Source organism: Phyllostomus discolor, chromosome 5, assembly GCF_004126475.2.
Source record: "Phyllostomus discolor isolate MPI-MPIP mPhyDis1 chromosome 5, mPhyDis1.pri.v3, whole genome shotgun sequence".
Classification (NCBI taxonomy): domain Eukaryota; kingdom Metazoa; phylum Chordata; class Mammalia; order Chiroptera; family Phyllostomidae; genus Phyllostomus; species Phyllostomus discolor.
Window position 1 is genome coordinate 35,873,064 of NC_040907.2, and position 23,591 is coordinate 35,896,654.

At 39.2% G+C, this 23,591-nt stretch overlaps 2 protein-coding genes and 1 pseudogene across 3 annotated transcripts in view; 2 read left to right on the top strand and 1 right to left on the bottom strand.

Moving 5' to 3' along the window:
* The window catches only part of LOC114496088 (FAS-associated factor 1), a 380,509-nt gene extending 363,189 nt beyond the window's left edge, over positions 1–17,320 (bottom strand). Inside the window, exons 1-2 of one of the 2 annotated variants that reach the window (XM_028511353.2) lie at positions 16,848–17,320; positions 16,303–16,472 (exon numbers count right to left, since the gene is read on the bottom strand). Coding sequence is in view for 1 of the 2 variants with exons in the window: in XM_028511352.2 (XP_028367153.2) it covers positions 10,331–10,375 (45 nt within the window). In the remaining variant the exon portion in view is untranslated. Of the gene's footprint in view, positions 1–10,330; positions 10,818–16,302; positions 16,473–16,847 lie in introns of those variants that run through there. The other variant, XM_028511352.2, reaches the window with a different exon arrangement.
* On the top strand, positions 881–1,025 carry LOC114498335 (annotated as a pseudogene).
* A 107-nt stretch (positions 17,321–17,427) lies between the features above and the next one.
* On the top strand, positions 17,428–23,358 carry CDKN2C (cyclin dependent kinase inhibitor 2C). The gene is made up of 3 exons (XM_028513690.2): positions 17,428–18,650; positions 19,099–19,238; positions 22,617–23,358. Exons 2-3 carry the CDS (start codon positions 19,110–19,112, stop codon positions 22,992–22,994), a joined length of 507 nt encoding a protein of 168 aa, XP_028369491.1. The 5' UTR covers positions 17,428–18,650; positions 19,099–19,109; the 3' UTR covers positions 22,995–23,358.
* Positions 23,359–23,591: the final 233 nt, after the last annotated feature.

Below are 23,591 nucleotides of genomic sequence, written 5' to 3' on the forward strand. Positions count from 1 at the left end.
ATTTGAGAGTTAGCAACAACCAAAGGAATGTTCAGGCAACTGTCTTTCAAACTACTTCTTGGTCCTCAGTCTGCAACCACCTCCTTAATCCTCATCATTAACAGGCAATAAAGTAGAGAGAACTACTTAACAATTTGGTCAACATTTTGCTACCAATTCCCACAGACTTTCCCCAAATTCTGTTAACCAGCCAGTGTGACCCTCACCCTTCCTTTCAAAAAGTCATGTGTCTGTCAACATTCCATCCTTGTTGCCAAAACTATTAAGAGCAATGAAGGATCTGAGATTTTACCATACTTGCAAGCTAACAAGTTAGCCTGCCAATTTCATGGGTGCTGGCCAAAGACCTAGCCTCCTGGGTTGGAGAAAATGAACTTTATGACTCATGGCAATATCTGTAGTCAGAACATCAGCATTTTCTTACGCAGTTTCCCAGTCCCATTTCCCACAGGGCAACACAAAGTAGGCCAACTGACACCTGCATGTGCAGTGGGCTGCATTACAGAGGAGGACCCCAGAGCCTAGAGAAACCAAATCCTTTCAAAGGAATACTATAGGATACTCTGCCTATGGAGTAGCCATCTTTCTGTCCCACTGCTTCACTAATAAACTCATTTTCACTTTAAAATCTGAAAAAAAAAAAAGATACTACTCATGCCTGCCCTTTGCTACAAAGGGAGACACTATCTCTATCCTCCAAGGCTACACAAACATCCTTGAACAAACAGAAACAAAAGCAATCAGTGCTTCTGCTCACAAGGCATACAGAAACCAGGGAAAACTGTATTACTAGATCCCAACACAGGATCACTGCAGAATTTAGATGTTAAGAGCCTAGCACAGTAGCTGGCACATACAAAGCAATCAAAAGCTACTTACTAGCCCCTGGCAATGGGCAAAGAGACACCTGATTGGTGGTATTGCTCTTTTATCAGTCAGGGGCAAAGTAGATGCACAGTCCTTAGTTCATCCTAGCTTGATGCCTATGTCGACGGCCAGAGCTGTTTTGTGCCTGGGATAGATAGATAGATAGATAGATAGATAGATAGATAAATAAATGATAATGTTATTATTCCTCCTCCATGGTTGAACTTTTTCTCAAAGTCAATTTTAGTTGTATCCTTTGGTATGTAGTTAAAGTGAAGTGGAGACACAAGTCCCCTTACACTCCCCTCCCTCCAGCAATCACCACATGGCTGTCCATGTCCACAAGGACAGATTCATAGATGGAAAACAGGATGACAGATGCACGGTTGGTGAGGAGAGAGGAGGCTAGGGATGGAGAGATTGTGGAGAAAGGACTCATGGACATGGACAACAGTTTGGTGACAGCTGGGGGGAGGGGAGTAAACAAGGAAAATGGGGATAGACTCACAAGTGAGCATTTTAATTTTAGGTTCCATGGGGGAAAGAGAGGGTAGTGAGCCTCAAGGGCACAAAGACAAAGCTTTCCTGTCACTAACATTTGTGTTACAGCTCAATCATTAAAGAATCCAAGGAACCAGGGTAAACTGCAGACAGGGAAAACAACAAAAAAATGACTGAAACTTACCTCTAAAGCCATTAATAATGGTGCACATGACCTGCAAACTTTTCTGCTTTTCTTTATTACAACTTAACATCTCATCCTTTCTATCTTAATTATTCCTCTATAAACACAAATAAATACAAAAAGGCAGGTACAATTATTCTGTTAATTTTGTCAGACTCCTTCTATAAACGGGTCACTTTGAAGTTATAACCCTCAATTCAATAAAATAGTCCAATTTTTATTCTCTCAATGACAGATTTTATTATTCAAAATCATATGTCAACAAAAGATAGATGTCTAAAAATACATTAAAATTTACAATTCTACTGTATGTATTTGTACCATACCATAATATTCTTTCAAAAAATTTCACTGAGGCGCTGGCTGGTGTGGTACAGTGGATTGAGGTTTGGCCTAAGAACCAAAGGGGTGCTGGTTCAATTCCCTGTCAGGGCACACGCCTAGATTGCAGGTCAGGTTCCCAATTAGGGGTGAGCAAGAGGCAACTGGTCAATGTTTCTCTCACATATCTATGTTTCTCCCTCCCTTCCCTCTCTCTAAAAATAAATAAAATCTTTAGCCCTGGCACATGTGGCTCAGTGGATTGAGTGTGGCCTGTGAACCAAAGGGTTTCCAGTTCAGTTCCCAGTCAGGGCACATGCCTGGGTTGCAGGCCAGGCCCCCAGTGGGGGGCACATTACAGCAACCACACAGTGATGTTTCTCTCCTTCTCTTTCTCCCTCCCTTCCCCTCTGTCTAAAAATAAATAAATAAAATATTTAAAGTAAAATAAAAATAAAATATTTTTTTTAAAAATCACTAAATACCTCTTACTAGATACTACAGAAACAGATGGTTAAGGCCCAGGCAGTTGTTCACTCAAAAAGTTGACAGTGGGGGAAAGAAACATCTGAAGTGATTGTTGACAATCTGACATAAGACTCAAATGAAAAGAATCTATATGAGAAACATAAGAAATGATTAGCCCTATTGGATGCAGATGTTACAAGCAAAAGGTAGGAGATGACTTTTGAAAGCTAAATAGGTTTCCAAAGGACATAAAAAAGAGGGGGGAGGTTTCAAAGACATGGAGTCATGAAATAGCATATTCTACTGTGAGCATACTTGCTTATATACTGAAATACTTCATTTTTCTAAGTCATAAAAATGCAATAGTACGTAAGATCATAGGAATGGATGTAACTTCAAAAGTCATCTAGATCAGTTGTTCTCAAGTGTAGTCCTTGGATCAGAAGTATCAACATGACCTGAGTCCTGGAAGAAATGCAAATTTGCAGGCTCCTCCCAAGATCCATTGAAACAGAAACTCTGGGGTGGGGGTCCAACAACCAGTAGTTTAACAAGTCCAGGTTCTTCTTATGCAAGGTACAGTTTGAGAACCACTGATTTAGATCTAGCCTTTTCAGCACTACTGATATTTGAGGGTGGATAATTCTTCAGTTTGGGAGGATGTTTTGTGCATTATAGAGTGTTTAGCAGCATCCCTGGCCTCTACCCACTACATGCTAGAAGCAACCCCCAGCTGTAACAACCAAAAATTCTATAAACAGTGCCTAACAGCCCCTGGGAAATAGGAATCACCCACAGTTGAAAACCACTGATCTCAATCAGGGATTAGCAAGCTTGCCTATAAGGAGCAGGGAAAATATTTTAACCTTTATAGGACATGCAATCAACTGCTAAACTCTAATATGCATGACTGTCTTCCAATAAAACTTCATTAACAAAAACAGGTGGTGGTTTGGCCGTCAGGATGTAGTTTGCTGAATCCTAATCTAGATCAATTACCTAAACTATAGACAAATGCCCTCAACCCCACTGCTACAAAGTGACTGTCCAGACTCTATTTCAATACCTGATCTAGTCCTGTCTTCTGCTTTTGGGTAGATATAACTCTGGACAGACCTTGATTTTATAGAATGAATATCTGAAACCTGGAAAGGATAAATGACTTTCTCAAAGAATCACAGACAAAAAAAAAAAAGCAAAGCAAAAAGCCAGAAAAAAAAACTAGGGCTCTAGTTTGCCTAAGTGCGACATTCTAACTACCTCCTGAGGAGTTGTAACCATAGAATGTTTACAGTATTATATATAAACATAAAATTCTCTGTGAGGCATGCAAATGTTCTAACACTTTGTAGTTACTGAAACCTAGAAAGAAAAGTACTGGTTTCATCGGGGGTGTGGTTGGGAGAGAACTTTATCTTAAAGGACCAGACAGTAAATATTTTAGACTTGTGAGCCACAAAGTCTCTGTCTCAACTACTCACCTCTATCACTGCACCAAGAAAGTAGTCAAAAACAATAGGTAAATGAATGGGTGTATCTGTGTCCCAATAAAACTTTATGTACAAAAACAGGCAACCATTTAATGGGTGATCATTTCCTGAGTCCGTAAAATCAGCTGGGCAAACAACAGGCATCAACCCAACCACACTCAAGAAATCTAAAGACTCTGACAACCTTTGAGCTTAGAAACATGTCACTAGACTGGAATGGATGGTAGAACAGGAAGGACCAGACAAAGTGCCAGCCCCTCCCTTCCTTCCTCTATCTGTCCCTCTGTCTGTCTGTCTGTCTGTCCCTCCCTCCCTCCCTCCTTTCCTTTCCTTCCTTCCTCATAGTGTGTCTGCTATATGCCAGGCACTGTTAATTTATTTTATAAGTAAGTTTTAGCATTTAGAGAAATTTCTGCCTTGTAGTTCTGTTTTCCTCTAAAATGCCAAGGTATGTGAAAAATTAAACTAGAAAATGAACACTCATGTATATCTGAACAAAATCTTTGTTTAAAACCAATGACCTTGGACAAGTCACTTGCTTTTTCCAGGTCTCAACTTCCACAAAAGGAAAAATGAAAAGCTGGAAACAGGTGATCTCTGAAGTACTCTGAAGAGAACAACCACGTACCTTAAAATTGTCAAAAATGAAAATAACAGCTAAAATGTATTGAACACTTTCTACGTCAGACACCTGTTCTAATTACTTTACACCAGGGGTATCAAACTCACTTTCACCGGGGGCCACATCAGCCTTGGGGTTGCCTTCAAAGGGCTGAATGTAATTTCAACTCCTTAATAGTTAAGGAGTAGTTAGTTACATTTACACAGTCCTAAAATTATTTAGGCTCTTTGAAGGCAACTGGGAAGCTGATGTGGCCCCCAGTGAAAATGAGTTTGACACCCCTGCTTTACACAGATTAACTCATTTTTCATACTCCTTTTCAGTTTCAGGGAAACTGAGGCAAACAGGTGTGAAGTGACTGGTCAGAGATCACAAGATTAGTGAGTGGCACAGCTATGATTTAAATCCAAGTGAACTGATTTCAAAGTCCATGTTCTTAACCACTAACTACTAAACTTGATTCTACATGACAAAACCTTATTTCTTCCCAATGACAAGCAACCCAAAACTAAAACAACATAATCTGTTCCTCTAATAAATAAAGAGAAGAGGTTAGTGAATAAAGAAAGGATGGTAACAAGACTACTTTTGTCCACTGCACTAAATCTCCTGCACAAAGTAACCTCCCCATAAATGTATATGATGTTCCATGAATACTTAATTTAGTCCCTAATCCCCAACATCTCAAAAGATACCTATCCTTTTGGATTGATACTGTTTCTACTTGCACAGTCTGGTACCCTCTTTTGTAAAAAGTTATCTCTTGTCTATAGCCATACCACCCTACAAGCACCCGATCTCTGTAAAAGGTATCTCCTTGTGTCAAACCAAAAAAGAAAGAAGAGAGATTTACAGCTTCATTAAGAAGAAAAAATATTATGAAGGAGCAGAAACTAATCCATGTTTCAAAGAGGAGTAGATAGGTACATGAAAACCTAAAAACCCCACAGTGATAATCCAGTATATGAAAAATGTATAAAGCAATTTAGGCAGCCAAGGTATGACTAGTTGGAAAGACAAGAAGGAGAAAACAAAAGCACAACTATGTTGACTAGGAAACATAACTGAAAGTAACATAAAAACCAATGTCAAATTAGAAAAGAAATAAAGGACGTATTAATCTGTGACCACTGAACTATGTTCAAAACGAATACTTTCTAGCAAGGCAGATAAGGTTTTATTCCCGAAAAAGTCTGAAAGAAAATACCACTAATGAGAGTTGTTCTTTTTTTACTTCACTTAAGCAGTGTTATGATCTATGTCTTTATATTATCAGTAAAAGAAACACAAATTAAAAAATATGAAACCAACATTTAGACTAATCTAAATGGCTACACCACTCTTTTTTATTCCCAGATAAATCATGTCATAAAAATGTTATCTTAGAGGAAAAAGAAATTAGCCTGACAGCTGTGGCCTGGTAGCTCAGATGGTTTTAGCATTGTCCCAGTACACCAAGGTTGCAGGTTTGATCCCCAGTCAAACAACTATGTGCCCAGTCAGGGCACATATAGGAATCAACCAATGAGTGCATAAATAAGTGGAACAACAAACTGATGTCTATCTGTGTGTGTCTCTCTTTAAAATAAATAAATTTTTAAAAAAGGAAATTAACATGACATTAACTCAAAAGGGGGAGCCTCATTTTTAGTTCATCTAGACCCAAAGTTAAGAGGTAACTACTGAAATGATCTGATAGCAACCGAAATTCTGTTTGGATAACCATTTTTGCATCTGTAAACAAACAAAATGCAGTCTCAAAAGTTAGTCTGATCAAATGATTTTTGTTTTGTTCTACACTTAATCTAAAAAAAAAAGTTAAAGAATTCTCAATTACGAAAAGAATAAATTTGGAACTTTCACCTGAATGCATCTCTTTGTTATAAAAAGACATTAAGAAAGAAAAAATATCTCATGATTCATCAATGCCTGCCTGTTTTCTAAACCCAGGAAATTCCTTTACACCCCCTCCTGGCTCTGGCCAGCCAAAACTGTAGGTGTACTAGTCTATTCACTCCTTTACCAGCAACATACTATACTAACACTATTACATTTAAGGCTGATTTTTATTAGACTATTCCAAGTTCTGAACTCACTTGCTTAGAGTTAAATTTACAAATAATTGATTAAATAGGATGCTGTCATTCTCTGCATTCAAAATTTTGGTGGTGCAGCTGCTGTGAAAAACAGTATGGCAGCTCCTCCAAAAAATCAAAAGTAAAAATACCATATGATCCAGTAATTCCACTTCTAGGTATATACCCAAAAGAACTGAAAGCAGGGACTTCAACAGATATTTGTATACCATGCTCGTAACTTCATTAATGATTCACAATAGCCAAAACATGGGCAAAAGCGTCCATTAGCAGATAAACGGATAAACAAAATGTGGTGTATATACATATAATGTAATATTATTCAGCCTTCAAAAAGAAATTCTGACATATGCTACAACACAGATGAACACTGGAGACATTATGCTGAGTGAAATAAGCCAATCACAAAAGGACAAATACTGTATGATTCCACTTATATGAGTTACCTAAAGTATTCACATTCATAGAGACAGAGAGTAGAATGGTGGTTGCCAGAGGCTGGAAAAGGGAAAGAATGAGAAATTACTATTTAATCAGTACAGAGTTACAGTCCTGCAAGATAAAGAGTTCTGGAAATGGATGGTGGTAATGGTTGCCCAAAGTGAATAAATTTAATGTCACTAAACAGGACACTTAAAAATGGTTAAGATGGCAAACTAAATATTATGTGTATTTTACCACAATTTAAATTTGTTTTAATTGGGAGCTGTTTTTATTTGGGGGGAAAAATCTTTTAGACAACAATTTGGAATATATTTGCTTTGGAATGAGTTCACTCATCTACAAAGTCCCAAACCTATCCCATTAAGTTTCAGCTGTAATCTTCCATCCACTTATGAGAAACCAGGTTTTAGTGATTTTTATATATGTATATACAAACATGTATGTGTGTATAACTATAGTAAAGACTTGGAATCTGGATACTTGAATGATACTGGTTTTTCCCATAACTGAGCGAATCTATTTCCTCACCCAAACTTGAACATAGATAGTAAAATTATGTACTATTTACCTCATATGATTGTTATCCACTCCTCCACTGATTTCAACAGAAACTCCTCTATTGAATTGAAATAGTTAAAGGCTATACAAAAACCCTTCTCAAAAGTTTCTTCCATATTTAGACACTGAATTTACAAGAATCTATCATCCAGCAATAACCAAACCTAAAACTTTAATTTTTAAATCTAATCACATTTAAAAATCATGTCTCTATTTATAAAGGAAAAAACCGAGGTCTCAAAACTATTTTTAATTTTCATAATCAATCATACAAAGTAAACAGAATATAATTCCACTATGTTCACTTTTGAGTGGGAAACTTATCTACCCAGTTATAGAAGAAACCAGTATCATCCAAGTAACCACATTCCAAGTCTTCAACTGCAATCTTTAACATAAATTACCTGGTCCTACTCTGGGTGGTGTGGCTCAGTGGATTAAGTGCTGGCCTCTGAACCGAAAGGTTGCAGGTTCAATTCCCAGTCAGGGCACATGCTTGAGTTGTGGGCCAGATCCCTGGCTGGGGGTGTGCAAGAAGCAACTAATCTATGTATCTCTCGCACATCAATTTTTCTCTTGCTCTCTTTATCCCTCCCTTTCCCTCTCTATAAATAAATCAATAAAAGCTTTAATGAATAAATACATACATACATAATCTGGTTCTGATAACGGGATAAATGGTAATTTAAAAGTTAATCCTATAAAAATCTTGTGTAATGTTAAAAAATATAAAAAACAGTCCATTTTAAAACCAAGTCTACAAGAGCAAATTGATCTGGAATCATCATTTATAAGAGGATTACAAGGTTCTAAACACACAAAAAAGGCTAATGTGCATAAGATGTGTACAGTTTTCTAAGTAACTTTTTATTCTATCATAGCATTTTCTTACCTATTATGAAATTAACAATATGAAATTAGCTCAACCACTTAGCAAAAAATTGTTCACTGCCAATGCTTTTTTACATTTTGTAAACAATTATTCAGAAACTGCTATTGGTTTGAAGAGAAAAACTTTAATTAGAGTGTATTAATGTAATCAAAATGCTTGCCCAATTAAGTCTCAGCTGTAATCAAATTTTCTCTGCTGTAATCCAAATGCTTATCAGAAAAATCTGATTTTGCCTGTAAGTACAAGAATCCTAAATTTCCTGTCCTTGGCCAATAAGGTTCACAATGTGCATAATATTGATAATTGTTGAAAGTAAGAAGAGATCAAGCAAAAATAAATAAATAAATAACAACCAAAAACAGAAATAATAGAAAAAAATTTAAGCAAAAGAAAAAAGAGAGTAAGCCGTTACAAATTATTAGAGGAAGTAAAAAGTTTCAGGAAATCAAAATAAAGTTATAATTATCTCAAAGCTTTTAATGAGGTAAAGCACACTTTTTCTCACTTTCTAAAGCCATTCCTATCAGACCATAAACATTTTATAATAGGATAAAACTGCTCCTGGAAATATCAAGTCCTTTTTTCAAACAACTGAATTTCACATTAGATAAACAACTGCATTGGAGGGGGAGAAAGGCTGATGAAAACATTTAGACAGGCAAAATATCTCAGGCCAATCCTAATCCTACAAAACCTTAAAATCTTGTGGTCAACTTCCTTCTGTCTGAGTTTGGAAGTTACAATATAATCAAATGAAGATATGTGCATATTCCTAATAACAAATACCACTGGGTAATCAAAAGAGCAAACTCTGGAAATGGACATCAGAATATTAACCTGAGAAAAAAGGAACTTAAAAAATAGTCAAAGAATCAATGAGGAAGAAAAGCCCAACAACATCTGAGTAAGGAAAAACATTACCTAAAATTCCAGTGTTATACCATGTGCAACGCTGACAGTGTTAAAGAGGGAAAAGTCGGCCTGTACATAACAGCTTCTAACTTAATGCCAAAATGAATGGTTAAAAAGGTCTAACTACATTATTTTCACCAAACTCAAACGGTCAAAGGTGGTGTTCACAGGGTACTGGTTTTAACTCCAAGTCGTTCATAATGCATACAACTCTACTTTCAAAAGGCCTCCCCATAGATATGCTAGTGTTACTATCCTTTAAATTACTGGTGGAGAAAGGACACCACCCAAGCAATTCAAAGCTGTAGGAAAGGAGAATCTGCAAATATGAATAAATAATTTCGTAAGTTTGTGAATTCACTGCAAAGATGATATAGTATATATAATTTACTTGACTCCTGCTAATGTTCCTAATCTCCAAAGATTCCAATTAAGCAAAGTCAAGAAATGTTTATTTCTTGAAACCGACCAGGATGCCCCGCTACCCTCACCACCTCCTCTTCACCACCCTTTTTCACTCTCTCCTAAATACAATACACCCACAACATCCCAAACTCCATACCCATACAAGGTCCACACCCATACTCCATACAACACACTCTCATGGAAGAACCCAAACTCCTGACCCAAGACACCCCATACTTAAAAGCCCCACACTTAATATTCCCCAATACTACACATGCTTCATATAATACAGGAGACACTACACTGTCGACATTCATAACCCAATTACCGTAACACCCCTTCACCCTACAAGTTCCATTCAAACCGTACCTATCACATTTTACACACACACAACATACACAGCCTATGAATTACAAGTTACCCGTGGCTCAACACACACACCCAAGCCAAGTACCGGATAACACCCCAAACCACTGCAGTGGTCAAATAAACGCTGGGAAGAGGCCACCCTTCTGGCACCGGGAACCCACGAGGTTTGAGGTGGGAAGGGAACAGGGCCAGATAATTCACCTGAAAATCCGCCAAGATCATCTCCCGGTCCATGTTGGACGCCATGGCGGCCTCCGAGTGCCGCGGCTCCGGGAGCGAAGCGCGCACCTGGGAGGGAGACGGCGCCTCCTGCGGCCGTCTCCGCCGCCGCCGCCACCGTCGGGCTCCAAGGGGCGGACGGGCGAGCCGGCGGGCGGGCCCGCGGGCCGGCGGGCGGGGCAGCGCGGGAGGCTAGGAGCTCATGCACTCGGTAACCTTCAGGAACCTGGGCCGCCCGCCTGCGCCCAGTGGAGACCGCGCCGCAGACGCCCCGAAAGGGAGGTTGGTTTGGACTCGGATCCGGTCTTACACTAGCCGGCCAGGATGAGGTCAGGCTACGACAGCACAGACTCAGCTCCCTTCAGCCACGGCGAGACCGGCGGGGGCGGGGAAACCGAGCGAACAGGCTGGCGGGTGAACGCCGCGAACGCCTCCGCCTCCTCCTCTTCCTACCCGGTCGCCGCCTCCGCCCCTGGTTAGCTTACACCACGGCTGTCGCACATTTTGCCTGTCATCGAGGTCGCAAAACGCCGCTTTCCGGCTGCCACGTGACAGCCCTTCTGTCAAGTGCTAGGCGCGCCACTACCAGGCAGGGATCCGGGAGCCGCTGGCGGGTACGCCAAAATCCATCTGCGGGACTCCCGCAACAGGTTATTCCGGTTTGGAATTAAGCAAAGTCTTCGCGGTACCGCTTCCCCCTAGTTGGGGCAGGGATCAGATTCTGTGCTTTACGTCGTTACAGTCACACACATACATATCAAGCTTCAAACCAACTCAGCGCACTCTGACGACCCGTCTAACAGCATTTTATAAATGTGCATTTTCTCTAACAAAGTTTCGCCAAAATACAACCTCATATAGTCTTTTACACTCAACCTGTCAAAATCAGTTTACACACATTCACACTTAATCCCAATACCCCTGACGCCTGCATCCTCAGATGGTATACATGGGGAAGATGTGGAAGCTGAGAAATATGTGAATATCCACCCCAAGAAAAAGATGAGCGTTTTCTTGTTAGGACAAATAAAAAACCTTTCAATTATTTTTTTAAACCAGGGACACATCTTACAAATGGAGAAAACTTGAGTCCAGCTTTGAATATACTCAGTCTATTTAAGGTATTTTCGCGAGTGAACAAATCACCAATTACTAAAATTTTCAACTAATTGTCAGAAATTGACAGGCTTCGAGCCCCCATGGTGTGGCCCAGTTGGTTGGGCTCCCTCCCGCAAAGTGAAAGGTGGCCAGTTCCATTCCCGGTCAGGACACATGCCTGGGTTTTGGTCCAGGTTCCCGACTAGGGGCGTGAGAGAGGCAGCGACAGATGTTTCTCTCGCACAGGATGCTTCTCTTCTCTCCCTTCCCCTCTCTCTAAAAGTAAACAAAGCCTTTTAAAGAAAGAAATTGACAGGCTTTGAGCCAAGAACAGCCAAAGACTACGTGCGAATGAAGTGTGACAGTATGTAATTATCCCGACTGGAGGAAGAGTGACTAGGATTATGTTCAACTTTGACATGGGTAAATATCATCTTCAAAATGTAATATAGCATTTACTTGCCTTGGAAAGTATGTAAGTTCCTGAAAGTGTGAGGTAAGATTGCTGATTTTCTGCTGTAGAGTTAAAATACAGACTAGTGACATCACCATATAGAATCAAGACCTGGGCCTTTGTTTTCTGAACACAAACAAGAGCACTAGGGTGTTCTCAAGACTTAAATTTATTCTGTGCATTTTCTTAGGTGAAAATCTGTATTTAGATCAGCATTAATTAGGTAAGGAGCACAACTTTCCATACTCACATGCAATGGAGTGTTTGTTTAATTGACATCCTTAAGGAAGTAATTTCAAAATATAGCTAGAATGTGAATCATGGGGTGAAACATACTACCGCAATTTAAGTGTGGCAATTCATTTGTCCCATTCATGTATGTCACTCTCAGCACAAGGCAGGTGAATAATTGTCTCTAGATACCAGGCTAGGATAAGACAGCCATGAAAAGTTGAGGTTTTTCTCTGTGATGACAGAAGGAAAAAAAAAACCCTATTCAAATCCAGTGCTGCACCACTTCTCCCTTCCTTCTGGCTACCTGGAAATTAAAACATTGTAGTAATATAGAAAAATGGGAATACCCTAGACTTTCAGGCATATGGGTTCTAGTAATGCTTTCCCAACTAATTGGTTGGGGGAACTTAGATGTGTCACTTAGTCTCTCTGACTTCAGTTTCTGACATGACTACTTCAGATGATGAGAAAACAATTAAGAAAATGCATGGAAAACATAAAATATTTTTACAAAATAAGCATATATTTCATAGTCAGCATTCACTACACTTGAGTTCTAACTCTTCCCCTTAACAAAAAAACTTGAGTCTCAATTTCTTTATCTCTAAAATGTAATTTATAAAACTTATCTCAGAGAGTAATTGTGAATATTGAGTAATATAATACTTGTGAAAACTTCAAAAACCTTAAAGCTCTCTAAGCATATCAGTTGTTATTATTCTGTATACCAATTCCTAAATGCTTTTTGCAGGACCAATTCTTTCATAAAACTTAAACTAACAAGATTCTTCTCCCTTCTACTCACTGCTTTCACTATCTTATAACACAATTTAATGCTCTGATAAAATTTGTTAATTTTTTCTTTGTTTCACCTATGCATGTTTTAACCTCTCCCCAAAGGTTGAAAGTTCCTTGAGATTATAAACCCTTTCATCCCATATATTTTTACATTCACCATAGTTCATACATAGCAAAATTCTAAGTATATAATAACTAATACTTTTGAATTAATTTTATTGGATGTCTAGAATGCACAGGTACTTCACACACTTAGCTCATTTAATTCTTACAACCACCACTTTACAGCACAAAAAACTAATCTGAGAAGTTAAGAATTTTCCCAAAGTCATGGTACAAAGCAACAGACCTAGGTCAAAACTAGTGCTCTTTCCACTTACCCTGTTGCCTCCCTGCAATTCACCCTCCATGCTGCAAAATTTGTACAGTTCCTGATGAAACTGATTCTTCCCTATGACCTAACTCTTCATTGTTGGATAGCCAGTATCCAGAGTAATTGTCCACTACAGGAAGAAGAATAAAAGAAAAATAAATACTGAATTAAGGAGGAAAAAATTCACTTTTCATTTCTCAAGAATTCCTCCATTAAGAGAAACTATTTCATTTCAGTGTTACATATTTAGAGAAGAATAGAGATTCTCTGTACATAAACATGAACAAAATAAATAATTTTTACTTCTTTTTAAATATATTTTATTTATTTATTTTTAGACAGAAGGGAAGGGAGGGAGAAAGAGGAAAGAAATAAGAGTGTGTGGTTGCCTCTCACACACCCTGCCACCAGGGAACCAGCCCGCAACCCAGGCATGTGCCCCGGCTGGGAATCAAACCAGCGACCCTTTGGTTCACAGGCCAGTACTCAATCCATTGAGCAACACCAGCCACGGCCCAAAAAATAATTTTAATCTATCCTCTATTCTCATGGTTGGTCTACCACATTAACTCATGGAGCCCAGCCTAATTCAAATACTGTATAGATCTTCTTTTAGAATCTCTATGTTCTCTGATATTCATTACCCTTTTAAAAGGAACTTTTTTTCATCTTTCTCTAAAATATATATAATAAAGTTTATTTCTAATTATTATGCTAAATTTCTATCTGAAATAATCGTACAGAGTAGCTGCAAAGATAGCACAGAATATTCTTGTACACCTTTATCCAGCTTCCTCTAATGTTATCATCTTACACAACCATGGTACAGCTATCAAAACTAAGAAATTAATGTTGGTACTATACTATTACTTATATTCAGGAGATTCTATTTGGATTTTTACATTAATGTCCTTTTTCTGTTCCAAGTCCAGTCAAGGATACCATACATTATATTTAGTCACCATGTTTCATTAGCCTTTTCCAATCTGTGATATTTCCTTCATTCTTGACTTTTGAAGACTAGTGGTTAGGAGCTTCATAGAATGTCCCTTGGTTTTGGTTTATCTGATGTTTTTTCTGAATTACGCTGAGTTTATGGATTTGGGGGAAGAACACCACAAAGGTGATATATTCCCAGCACATGATATCAACATGACGTATTACTGGTGATGTTAACCTTGATCCTTTGGTTAAGTTAATCAAGGTTTTTAACAATACTATTCAATTATAATTCATGAGAAAATTAATACTACTACAGTGTTAGATCCACACTTCAGTAATCAAAATACATTCCATCTAGTGGTTTAATATTCTTTAGGAATTTAGTGCCTAATCCTGGACTCTTAAATAATGAAAGGTACAAAATTTGGGGCCTCAAGAGCTGAACTTAAATTCTATATCCACAACTTACTGGCTTTAAGTTACAATCTCTATAGGCCTCAATTCCTTCACCTGAAAAAAACAAGAATAATTATTTCACCTCAAAGAGTTGTTATAAAGATTAAATAATGTGTGCATCATATTTTACAACCATGAAACACCATATAAATGTTAATTATTGCTATTATGTTTATGCTTCTGAGTTGCTTACTGGGCAATTTTTTTCTTACTTTACCAAAAAACTTTCATAAGTGATGTGAGTACCCACATGAAAAAGCCTGCTGAATCTCAGAAATAAAATACCAAAGCCACAATTATGAAATGATTAAAAGGTTCCCTGGGGGGTACCAGTCTGGTTTCTACCTCTGTTAGATCTATAAATACAATAGAGGAAGACTTTGAAACTAGGTAAAGGAATTGTAAATACCATACACATATTTCCAAAAGTCAATCATTCAGAAACTGTGCATGCTTACGTCAATTAGGAAAAGTCACAAAGTAATCTGACTGAATTATATTTCTATAAGCCCTTTAAAATGAGTGTGAACTGTTGAAAAAATTTCATGACAGTGAGTATTTAATATCCAACTACAAAGCCTCTATTTTCAGTGTTTGAGTAATATGTCATTACTATGTTAAAAGAAAAACCATTACTTTCAATATATAGGCACTTAATTGAGCATCTTTCTTGTACACCATGTTAGAATGTAAGCTTACTGAGGGCAGAAATACTTCTAAATCAACTTCAGTGAACTGGCACTCAATGAATATTAGATTTTCATTGGAGGTACTTTGTAGTACTTACTTATGCTCTCTGAGCTAAGGCTAAAACCTCTATGCTGCCACTTCTGGCTTACACAATAAGCAGACTAAGCATATATATGCTTTAGGGCACCAGTGAAAAAGAAAACTTTCTTAAAGGATTTAATATTTCAGCAAAAGCAACTTTGTTAGACTTTACACATTTTTGGGTTTAGTATTACTTTAATTTTATTTACATATGAGGTGAGGTGGTAAGACATCAAAATCATTTCAGTGCTTAGTACCTGCAAAAATCTTAATTCAGCTCTACCGTATGCCTCTTAAATTGCCATAAATTTTATTTACTGTTAATAAGCAAAAGTATTTTACAAAAAATTATAAGTATTTCACAAAATTATAACATATGTGTACCTATATATTATGAGTTACAGTTTAACGTTCTTCCTCATTACAGTATTTTCTCTTAGTAGGAAACCATAATAATGCTAGAAAGCAATTCTCATAAATTGGATTAATGCCAGTTATCTCTTACAGGCCAACAGTACTACTATATCATCACACCCTCCAGTTGCACCAAAAAATTACACAGTAAGTCCCCAGAATAATCAAAAGTAAATTGTATTATTTATGATATTTACTGGTGAGAAAATGGAATCCTAAATGTTCTATTTAAAATGTGTAAATAAGTATAAGAAAAGAGTTAATTTCCCGTGGTGTAGTTCACGCTTCATTCACATTTCAAGTTTTGTTACCTACGAAAAAAACTCTGGTTATTTTTTTTCTCAACAATTCAGTTAAAGAAAACACTGCCAAATTCCTCCCGGTTTACACGACCCCACACACACACACACCTACCAGCCAATCTGTTGCTACATGATTATCCAGATGTTTCTGGTGTGTTTTTGTTGCTAATATTCCCAGTATACTTCAAGGAGCTGAGTACAGATGTTGCTTGAGGATATGCTTACTAGAAGCCGGTACTAATTAGACCATTTGTCATTTTTTGCTTGGTTTCATTTTGACCACTGGATGCATCATGTAACCGTGTTGGGTATTTTTAAGGACAAAAAATATAGAAAGCTGTAGTTAATTAATGTTACATAGCTAAAAGAGGAAGTTTAAAAGTACAGAGAGAAGTTGTCTCCGATGATTTAAATAAATGATTTACATTTAGACACACTTCCCCCCACCCCCGCCCCCCAAAACAAGCCCCCATCTATGTAGTCAAAGTGAGAACTTTGGCCAGTAAAGAAGTGGCCTTGTTAGAAAACCCTTCCCAAGACTTATTTTAAGTTGTGCTTTAAAGTTAATTGCTTTTCTCCCTTTTCCTGAAAAAATGGAATATTTCAGTTTCGAGGCCCTGGAACATTAAGGTTTCAGAGTTCGTCATGATTTCTTACCTATATACCATGTCTTTAGTACTCTTAAAAACCACTCTATAAAAACTTGCTGAGCACTGTAGTTGCTGTCAGTCCGGGTCTCTCCCTCCACCCCCAGGGTACCTCTGCCCACCGCAGCCCTGGGTCGATCTGGCAGGTGCGAGGCCGGGGCCCGCAGAAAAAAGGAGGCCAAGTTTACACAGCGTGTGCCGCAGAAGAGGCGGCAGCACAGGCCTGGCCGCCGGATCTTTGAGAGCCTGGCAGAGGAGCGCAGAGTGCGGCTAGCTCTCCGCCTTCTAGCAGCCAGCGCTGCCCAGCCTCTAAGGCCCTGTGGCTCTACGCAACCGCGTTAATTAACAGGCCTCTTCCCCTCACGCGCTGCCCCCGTCAGCTCTCGGCTGCCCGGGGTTTCGCGTCGCCAACTCCATTGCGCGGGCCCGCGGAAGAAGGCCGCGGGGCTGGCGGGTAGGAGCGAAGCGAGAGAGTCAGAGAAGGAGGCGGGGAGCGTGGAGGCGGGAGTCGGACGCCGGGCGGGGGGGAGGAGCGTGAGGCGGTCCGGGAGATAGAGCGCCACCAGGGCGGAGGGCGGGGCGTGGGCGGTGCCCGGCCTTCCCGCTCCCGCGGAGCTGCAACTCCGCGGAGCCTCCTTAAAATTCTGCCGTTAAAATGGGGGCGGGTTTTTCAACTCAAAAAGCGCTCAATTTTTTTCTTTTCAAAAAAAGCTGATGAGGTCGGAAAAAAGGGAGAAGAAACCGGCACCGTCTCTGCAACGGCAACAGAGGCAGCAATTGTTTGAGCGAAAAAGAAGCAAAGAAAGGAGAGAAGAAAAAGAGCAAAAAGGGGGACACTCTCAAGTGTCTATAGGAGTGAAGGGAGCAGGGACCGGCGATTTTGGGGAGACCAGCTACAAAAGAAACTGTCACTGAGAGCGCTGCGGCTCGGAAGGAAGCTGTACTACCCAGTTGGGTTCGAGGTCACAGCTGGCTGGTGGCCGCTGTCCTGCTGGTGAAACGAGCTGGGAGCAGAAGCCGGGGGACCGCGAGAGGTTGGCGAAGTGGCACGGGTCGCCAAAGCTACTGGGATCTCGCCGAAAGGGCAGCGGGACTGGCAGCGTCTAGGGATTGTAGTGACTCCCCACACTCGGAGCTTGGCCCGATCTTCTCGGGACCCTCCCGATCTCCGGAGGCCCTCCGAAAACCGGCGGCGGCAGCTCATTGAGCGTCTACAGTAGGAAGTCTGAACTGGCTCGGTCGTAGGCGGGAAGTTACCGGTGGGCTGCCCGGTGCAGCCGCGATGCTGCCAGGCTCTGCCCTAGCAGCCCGAGCTCCATAGACGCTTCCCGCATCGCTCTCCCTCCCTCTAGCTGCTGGAGGTCCCGCAACCCGGTGGGGTCGGAATGACCCGCTTGCCCCAGGCCCGCTGGGCGCCCGGCGGTCTCCGAAGGCGCGCGCCGAGACTGGCTCCCACAGCCTCTGAGGCTCGGCGGGGCTGCGGTGGCCCGGCGGGCGGGCTCCGGAGCCTTCCCGCGCGGCGTTAGCCCGCGGCTCGGCCCGGACGCAAATTAAGGCTCCTCCAGAGAAGCCGAGGCCACTGAGGAGTCGTTACGACCTATAACTTGAGGGCCACGGAACTACTACTCCCGTTTGCCTTTGGCGATCATCTTTAACCCCCGGAGTACGTCAGCATCCAGCTACAGCTGCGCTCTCCCAACAGCGGAGGACTGAGGACTACCCCTTCGGGCGTGACGGATGGAGACCGAGCCTCTCCGAGGACCTGCCCCTGCAGTTCTGGCTCGTGCGGCTCAAGTCACCACCGTGAACAAGGGTGGGTTAATACCTCCCCCGCCCCCCCCCAAAAACTCTTTTCTTTCGCGGTATTTTCTCCCTGATCTAGTGCCTTAAGCCTCCGCACATTCCTCGCAGAGATCTGTAGTGTTGTAGTGACAGCTCTGCCTACATTTTACATCCAGGCTAATTTACCAGGAATGTGTCTGTGTGTCTCTCTGTTGAATCACCAGAATTCTTCATAGGGGTTAAGCTAAAAAGCAAGGAGCGGAGCCCCTCTCCAATGGCTCAGTTTTGCTGAATAATCACGTGTGAATCGAGGGGCGGGCTTTTGGCAGGCAGATCTTACTAGTATTTACTACCAAGCTCTACTCCAGATTAACCATCCCAGTCCTTCTGTCAGTCTCCGATGCCATCATGCAGCCTGGTTAGGAGCAAAAGAAAGGGAAAAAAGATAAACAACTAATTCATCTTTTCCCGATCGTCAGGACCCTAAAGAATGGCCGAACCTTGGGGGAACGAGTTGGCGTCCGCAGCTGCCAGGGGGGACCTAGAACAACTTACTAGTTTGTTGCAAAATAATGTAAACGTCAATGCACAAAATGGATTTGGAAGGACTGCGCTGCAGGTTGGTATCCAGAGAGGTGGGGAAAACAGGTCAATAATGTTGCCTACGTGACCCAGGTTTCTAGAATAACAGCTTTAAAGCTTTCAGGGGTACAAAATTTCACTGTTTTTAAACCTAGTTGGTTGCCATATTTTATATCTTTAAATGGATCCAACTCCCCAAAATGACGTACTTTGAACAAACTCGTCAAATCCAATAACATCCTCGATATCAAGTGGGTTCCAGGTTTGGTCTTAATTTTTGTAATGTTTTTGTGACGGTGGGGATTTGAAAGTAATCGTAGCAACGCCGAGTTTTTTTGGGGGGGTAGACAGCTCTGTAAACACATTATTATGATTATTATTTGAAGTAAATACACTGCTATTAGTGGTTTCCGTACTGTGCTCCAATAATTGACTTTAACGTAAATTTTCTTGACTACTGGCGAGGGTGTTTTTCCTTCAAATTCTTCAAGTTTTGACAAACGACCTTTCCTAGTTTGGAATAGGTGGACTGGGCACGGGGACAGGATGTACATTTCACAGTTAATGTAATACCATCAACCCATTCAGGATTGAGGAGGAATAAAAAATTGTATTTTCTAATCAGAGCTCAGTATATGTTTTTGTCTCTGTGGTCTTGCCGTGGTACCTTCTAAATTTTAGTAATTAAATTTACAAGCAACAAAGGAAACGTGTCCAGCTGCCAAGTATTGTACCTGATAATTTTTTTCCTCCTCTGAGCGTTATCATGTAACTTAGTTGAAAGGGTTAGAACAGAAAAAAATGAAAAAGTGGTCTCAAATAGATGCTTTATTAGAGTTCTGATGATATTCTTATGAACTATTCGTATTAGAAATGCCACACTTGAAGCATTGAAAATTGGGGAGAGGGTTTTTGGGGTGCTGTGTTTTAGTTACAAGAATTAGACATTTAAGTGGAGGGAGATATACTATTAACTGACAAAGACCATACAGTCTGTGTATTTTAAATCAGAATACACTGACCTTGCAAATTGTTCAGTAGTATGGAAGGTTATGCATAGATAGTAAATAATTTATCTTGTTGTTTCAAGTAGATTAAATGGGAAAAGGAATTTTTTCTTTTTCTACTTACCAGATTTGATAATGATACCAATGCCACAAATTTAATATATTTAAAAGTTTCCTATTGAAAACTAAAAGATTATATAAATCTCACAAACAGTGAACCACTTAACCCATGTTCAGAATAAGATCTTAGAGGATTTTTGACGAACAGGAAGACTGGTAGATGAATACTGAAAAAAATTGTTTTGGCAAACATTTTAAATAAAATTCTGCAATCTTGTTTATATTAAACACACTTATCAAGATACTAACACCCACTTATTGTGGGTTAGTCCTTGTACATATAATGAAACACACAAAAACAGGAGTCTCAAAGCTTGTTTTCAGTATGTATAATCCTGACTCTGAAGTTGTATCATAACTCAAGAAAGGACTTTCTTTTAAAACTGTTTCCAATATTACTATTATTTTCTGTGAAAGATGGCAAATTTCCTTCTACCTTTATGTTTATTTAACTCAGTTGTAGAAGTTTTTTCCCCTTTGCCTGGAGTAAGCTTTTCAATCAGGATAATATCAAAGGCCTTAATCGTGCATTTGCTTTACGAAGATCCAAAGTGTCTCTTCCTTATTTTTCCCGGTCCAGGTCCTTAAATGTGACTAAATCTTTAGAGGCAGTTGTGGCAAGATTTAGATTGTATTGATTTTTAACAACCAAAAAGTATATTTCATTGAAGTTCTTGGAAAATAATTTGTGTATCATTTTTACCATTACCCCAAAGGAAGGGCTGAAAGCCAGCAGGGTTTTGTCAACAGGGAAGCTTAATATCTTGACTATCTATACACTTCGCATTTCTAAAATATTATTCATTCTAAATATATTTTATTATATTACTTAATTTGTGATTATTTTTAAAAACAAACATTTTAAAGTGATAGATCAGCTCTGTATTTCTCAATGGATTTTATTTCATTTCACAAGCATGTGTCTGTTATGCAATCTATTTATTATAAATTTATAGTGTTATGAATATACCTAAATATAAATGAAACTGGTTAAAATAATGAATTTTTCTGGCATGTTAATGAGACTTTTTTCAAAACTAAATTATATGTATTGTATAACTGCATGCTGCTCTATGAGGTATTTTATAATTATGAGAGCATAATAGAGATCTCTTAGTAGAGTGAAATATATTCAAATAGCAGGAGATAAGTCTTTATTATGTGAATTACTTGTATGTTGACAGCACATTTTAGTACCACTTTCTTGCTTTTAAAGTGTTGGCAATTTACAAATAGCTATTCCTAAATGCCTGACAATAACTGCAAAAGGAAATAAGATGGGATCACTAGTTGATTATTAAATGGGCTTAAACCACAGACAAAGCTGTCTGTGTCTCAAAATACACATTAAATATCTTATTTTCTCTTCTTTTGCTCACTTGATAATCAGGAGGCTAGTTAGAACTTTAAGAAACAGTAAATAACATGGTAGGATGACTGTTTCATTCTTTATGAGAGCAGCTGCCATACAATCATCTCCTATCTAATACACGGCATATCACGAACTTAGTTTTAGATAAATCAGTATTATAAACCATGTAGAACACTTACTTGTTTAACACCTTAATAATCAATAACATTTTAAAATATCAAGTAAAGGATTCTAAGCACTGAATACACTTATTAGCTAATATATAATAAGTTGCAAGGAAATTTTAAAAAACACTTGGAAATTTGGCAGTATCTATTGGGAGAGAATTTGTGAAAATTAATCATTTAAGAAAATATCAGGTCTGGATATTTGAATAGATCGTTTTGACACTAGGTGATGGAGTCTGATATTTCTTTGGGAATTTAAAGTAGCTCACTCTCCTTTTCAGTAACTATTTAGAAAATAAATTTTGCCCTCATTTGACTTTCCAGAATAAATACTCTAGGCACATTTCATGAGTATGAACAAGCACAGAAGGAGACTCTTATTTAAATATCAAATTTAATTTCTTTTATTTTAATAAATTCATGAAATTATAAAACTCTTCGTGGAAGATAGAGAACTGAGTTGTAAGTGAATTTTATACAATTTGGACTAGTTATATTTTATTGATCAATATATCATACTTTGGGGCCCATTTAAGATATTCCACCATAGCAGCTCAATTTGTATAAGTTTTCTTCTACTTTTCCTACTAGTAGTTTCCTTCATGCAACTGAGTCATTCAAGCACCATCATATGAGTCTTTCCCGAATACTCCATCACCAAAAATAGTTACAAAAATAGGAAAGATGGATATTTTAGTATTCTTGTAATAGGAGCATTTTAAAGGTTACTATCCTTTCTTCTTTTCTAGGTTATGAAACTTGGAAATCCTGAGATTGCCAGGAGACTACTACTTGGAGGTGCAAATCCCAATTTGAAAGACGGAACTGGTTTCGCTGTCATTCATGATGCTGCCAGAGCAGGTTTCCTGGACACTTTACAGACTTTGCTGGAGTTTCAAGCTGATGTTAACATCGAGGATAATGAAGGGAACCTACCCTTGCACTTGGCTGCCAAAGAAGGTCACCTCCCGGTGGTGGAGTTCCTTGTGAAGCACACCGCCAGCAAAGTGGGGCATCGGAACCATAAGGGGTACACCGCCTGCGACTTGGCCAGGCTCTACCGGAGAAACGAGGTCGTTAGCCTGATGGAGGGAAACCCGGCGGAGGGAGCTGAGAACCTACAATGAATGTGGGGAGGGGTCTCCCATACTGCCTTCTATTTTGTCAGTTAAATGGTTGGCTGTCCAATTTTAATATCATGCTAAAATTCAGTTTTGTCATATTTTAAACAGCTTTTTAAATCTTCTGAAACTGCTAAATGGAAATCTTACTGCAGGTTTACGAATATATTTAAGCAACATCTTTTCCATCAACAAAATCTTAGGTTCTAACATGTAATTGCAAATAGCTTTGTCTTATTATTTTATCTTTCCTTGACTTTTTCCTTGCTTCTCTCTTTGCCAGTCTCAATACCCAACTTGGAGACTTTGTTTTAAAAATGGGTTGTCTTATGCTTCTTTTGCCTTAATAAAACACTTTTGCAGAACAGGACAATGTTTTTCTCTGATTTCCACTCCTCTATAACCCCCATGTAATTTACCACTTGCTAGAATATCATGATGGTTTATGTCTTGATATTAGAAAATGTAGACCAGTTGAAAAACTAGACATATTTTCTTGAGGATTCAATTATTTTCTTCCTCTCCTGATGCTTCACCCAAAAGAATTTACTTAGTGCCTTGTATTTTTGCTTTAAAATAGGATAAGAACAACTTTTTTTGAAG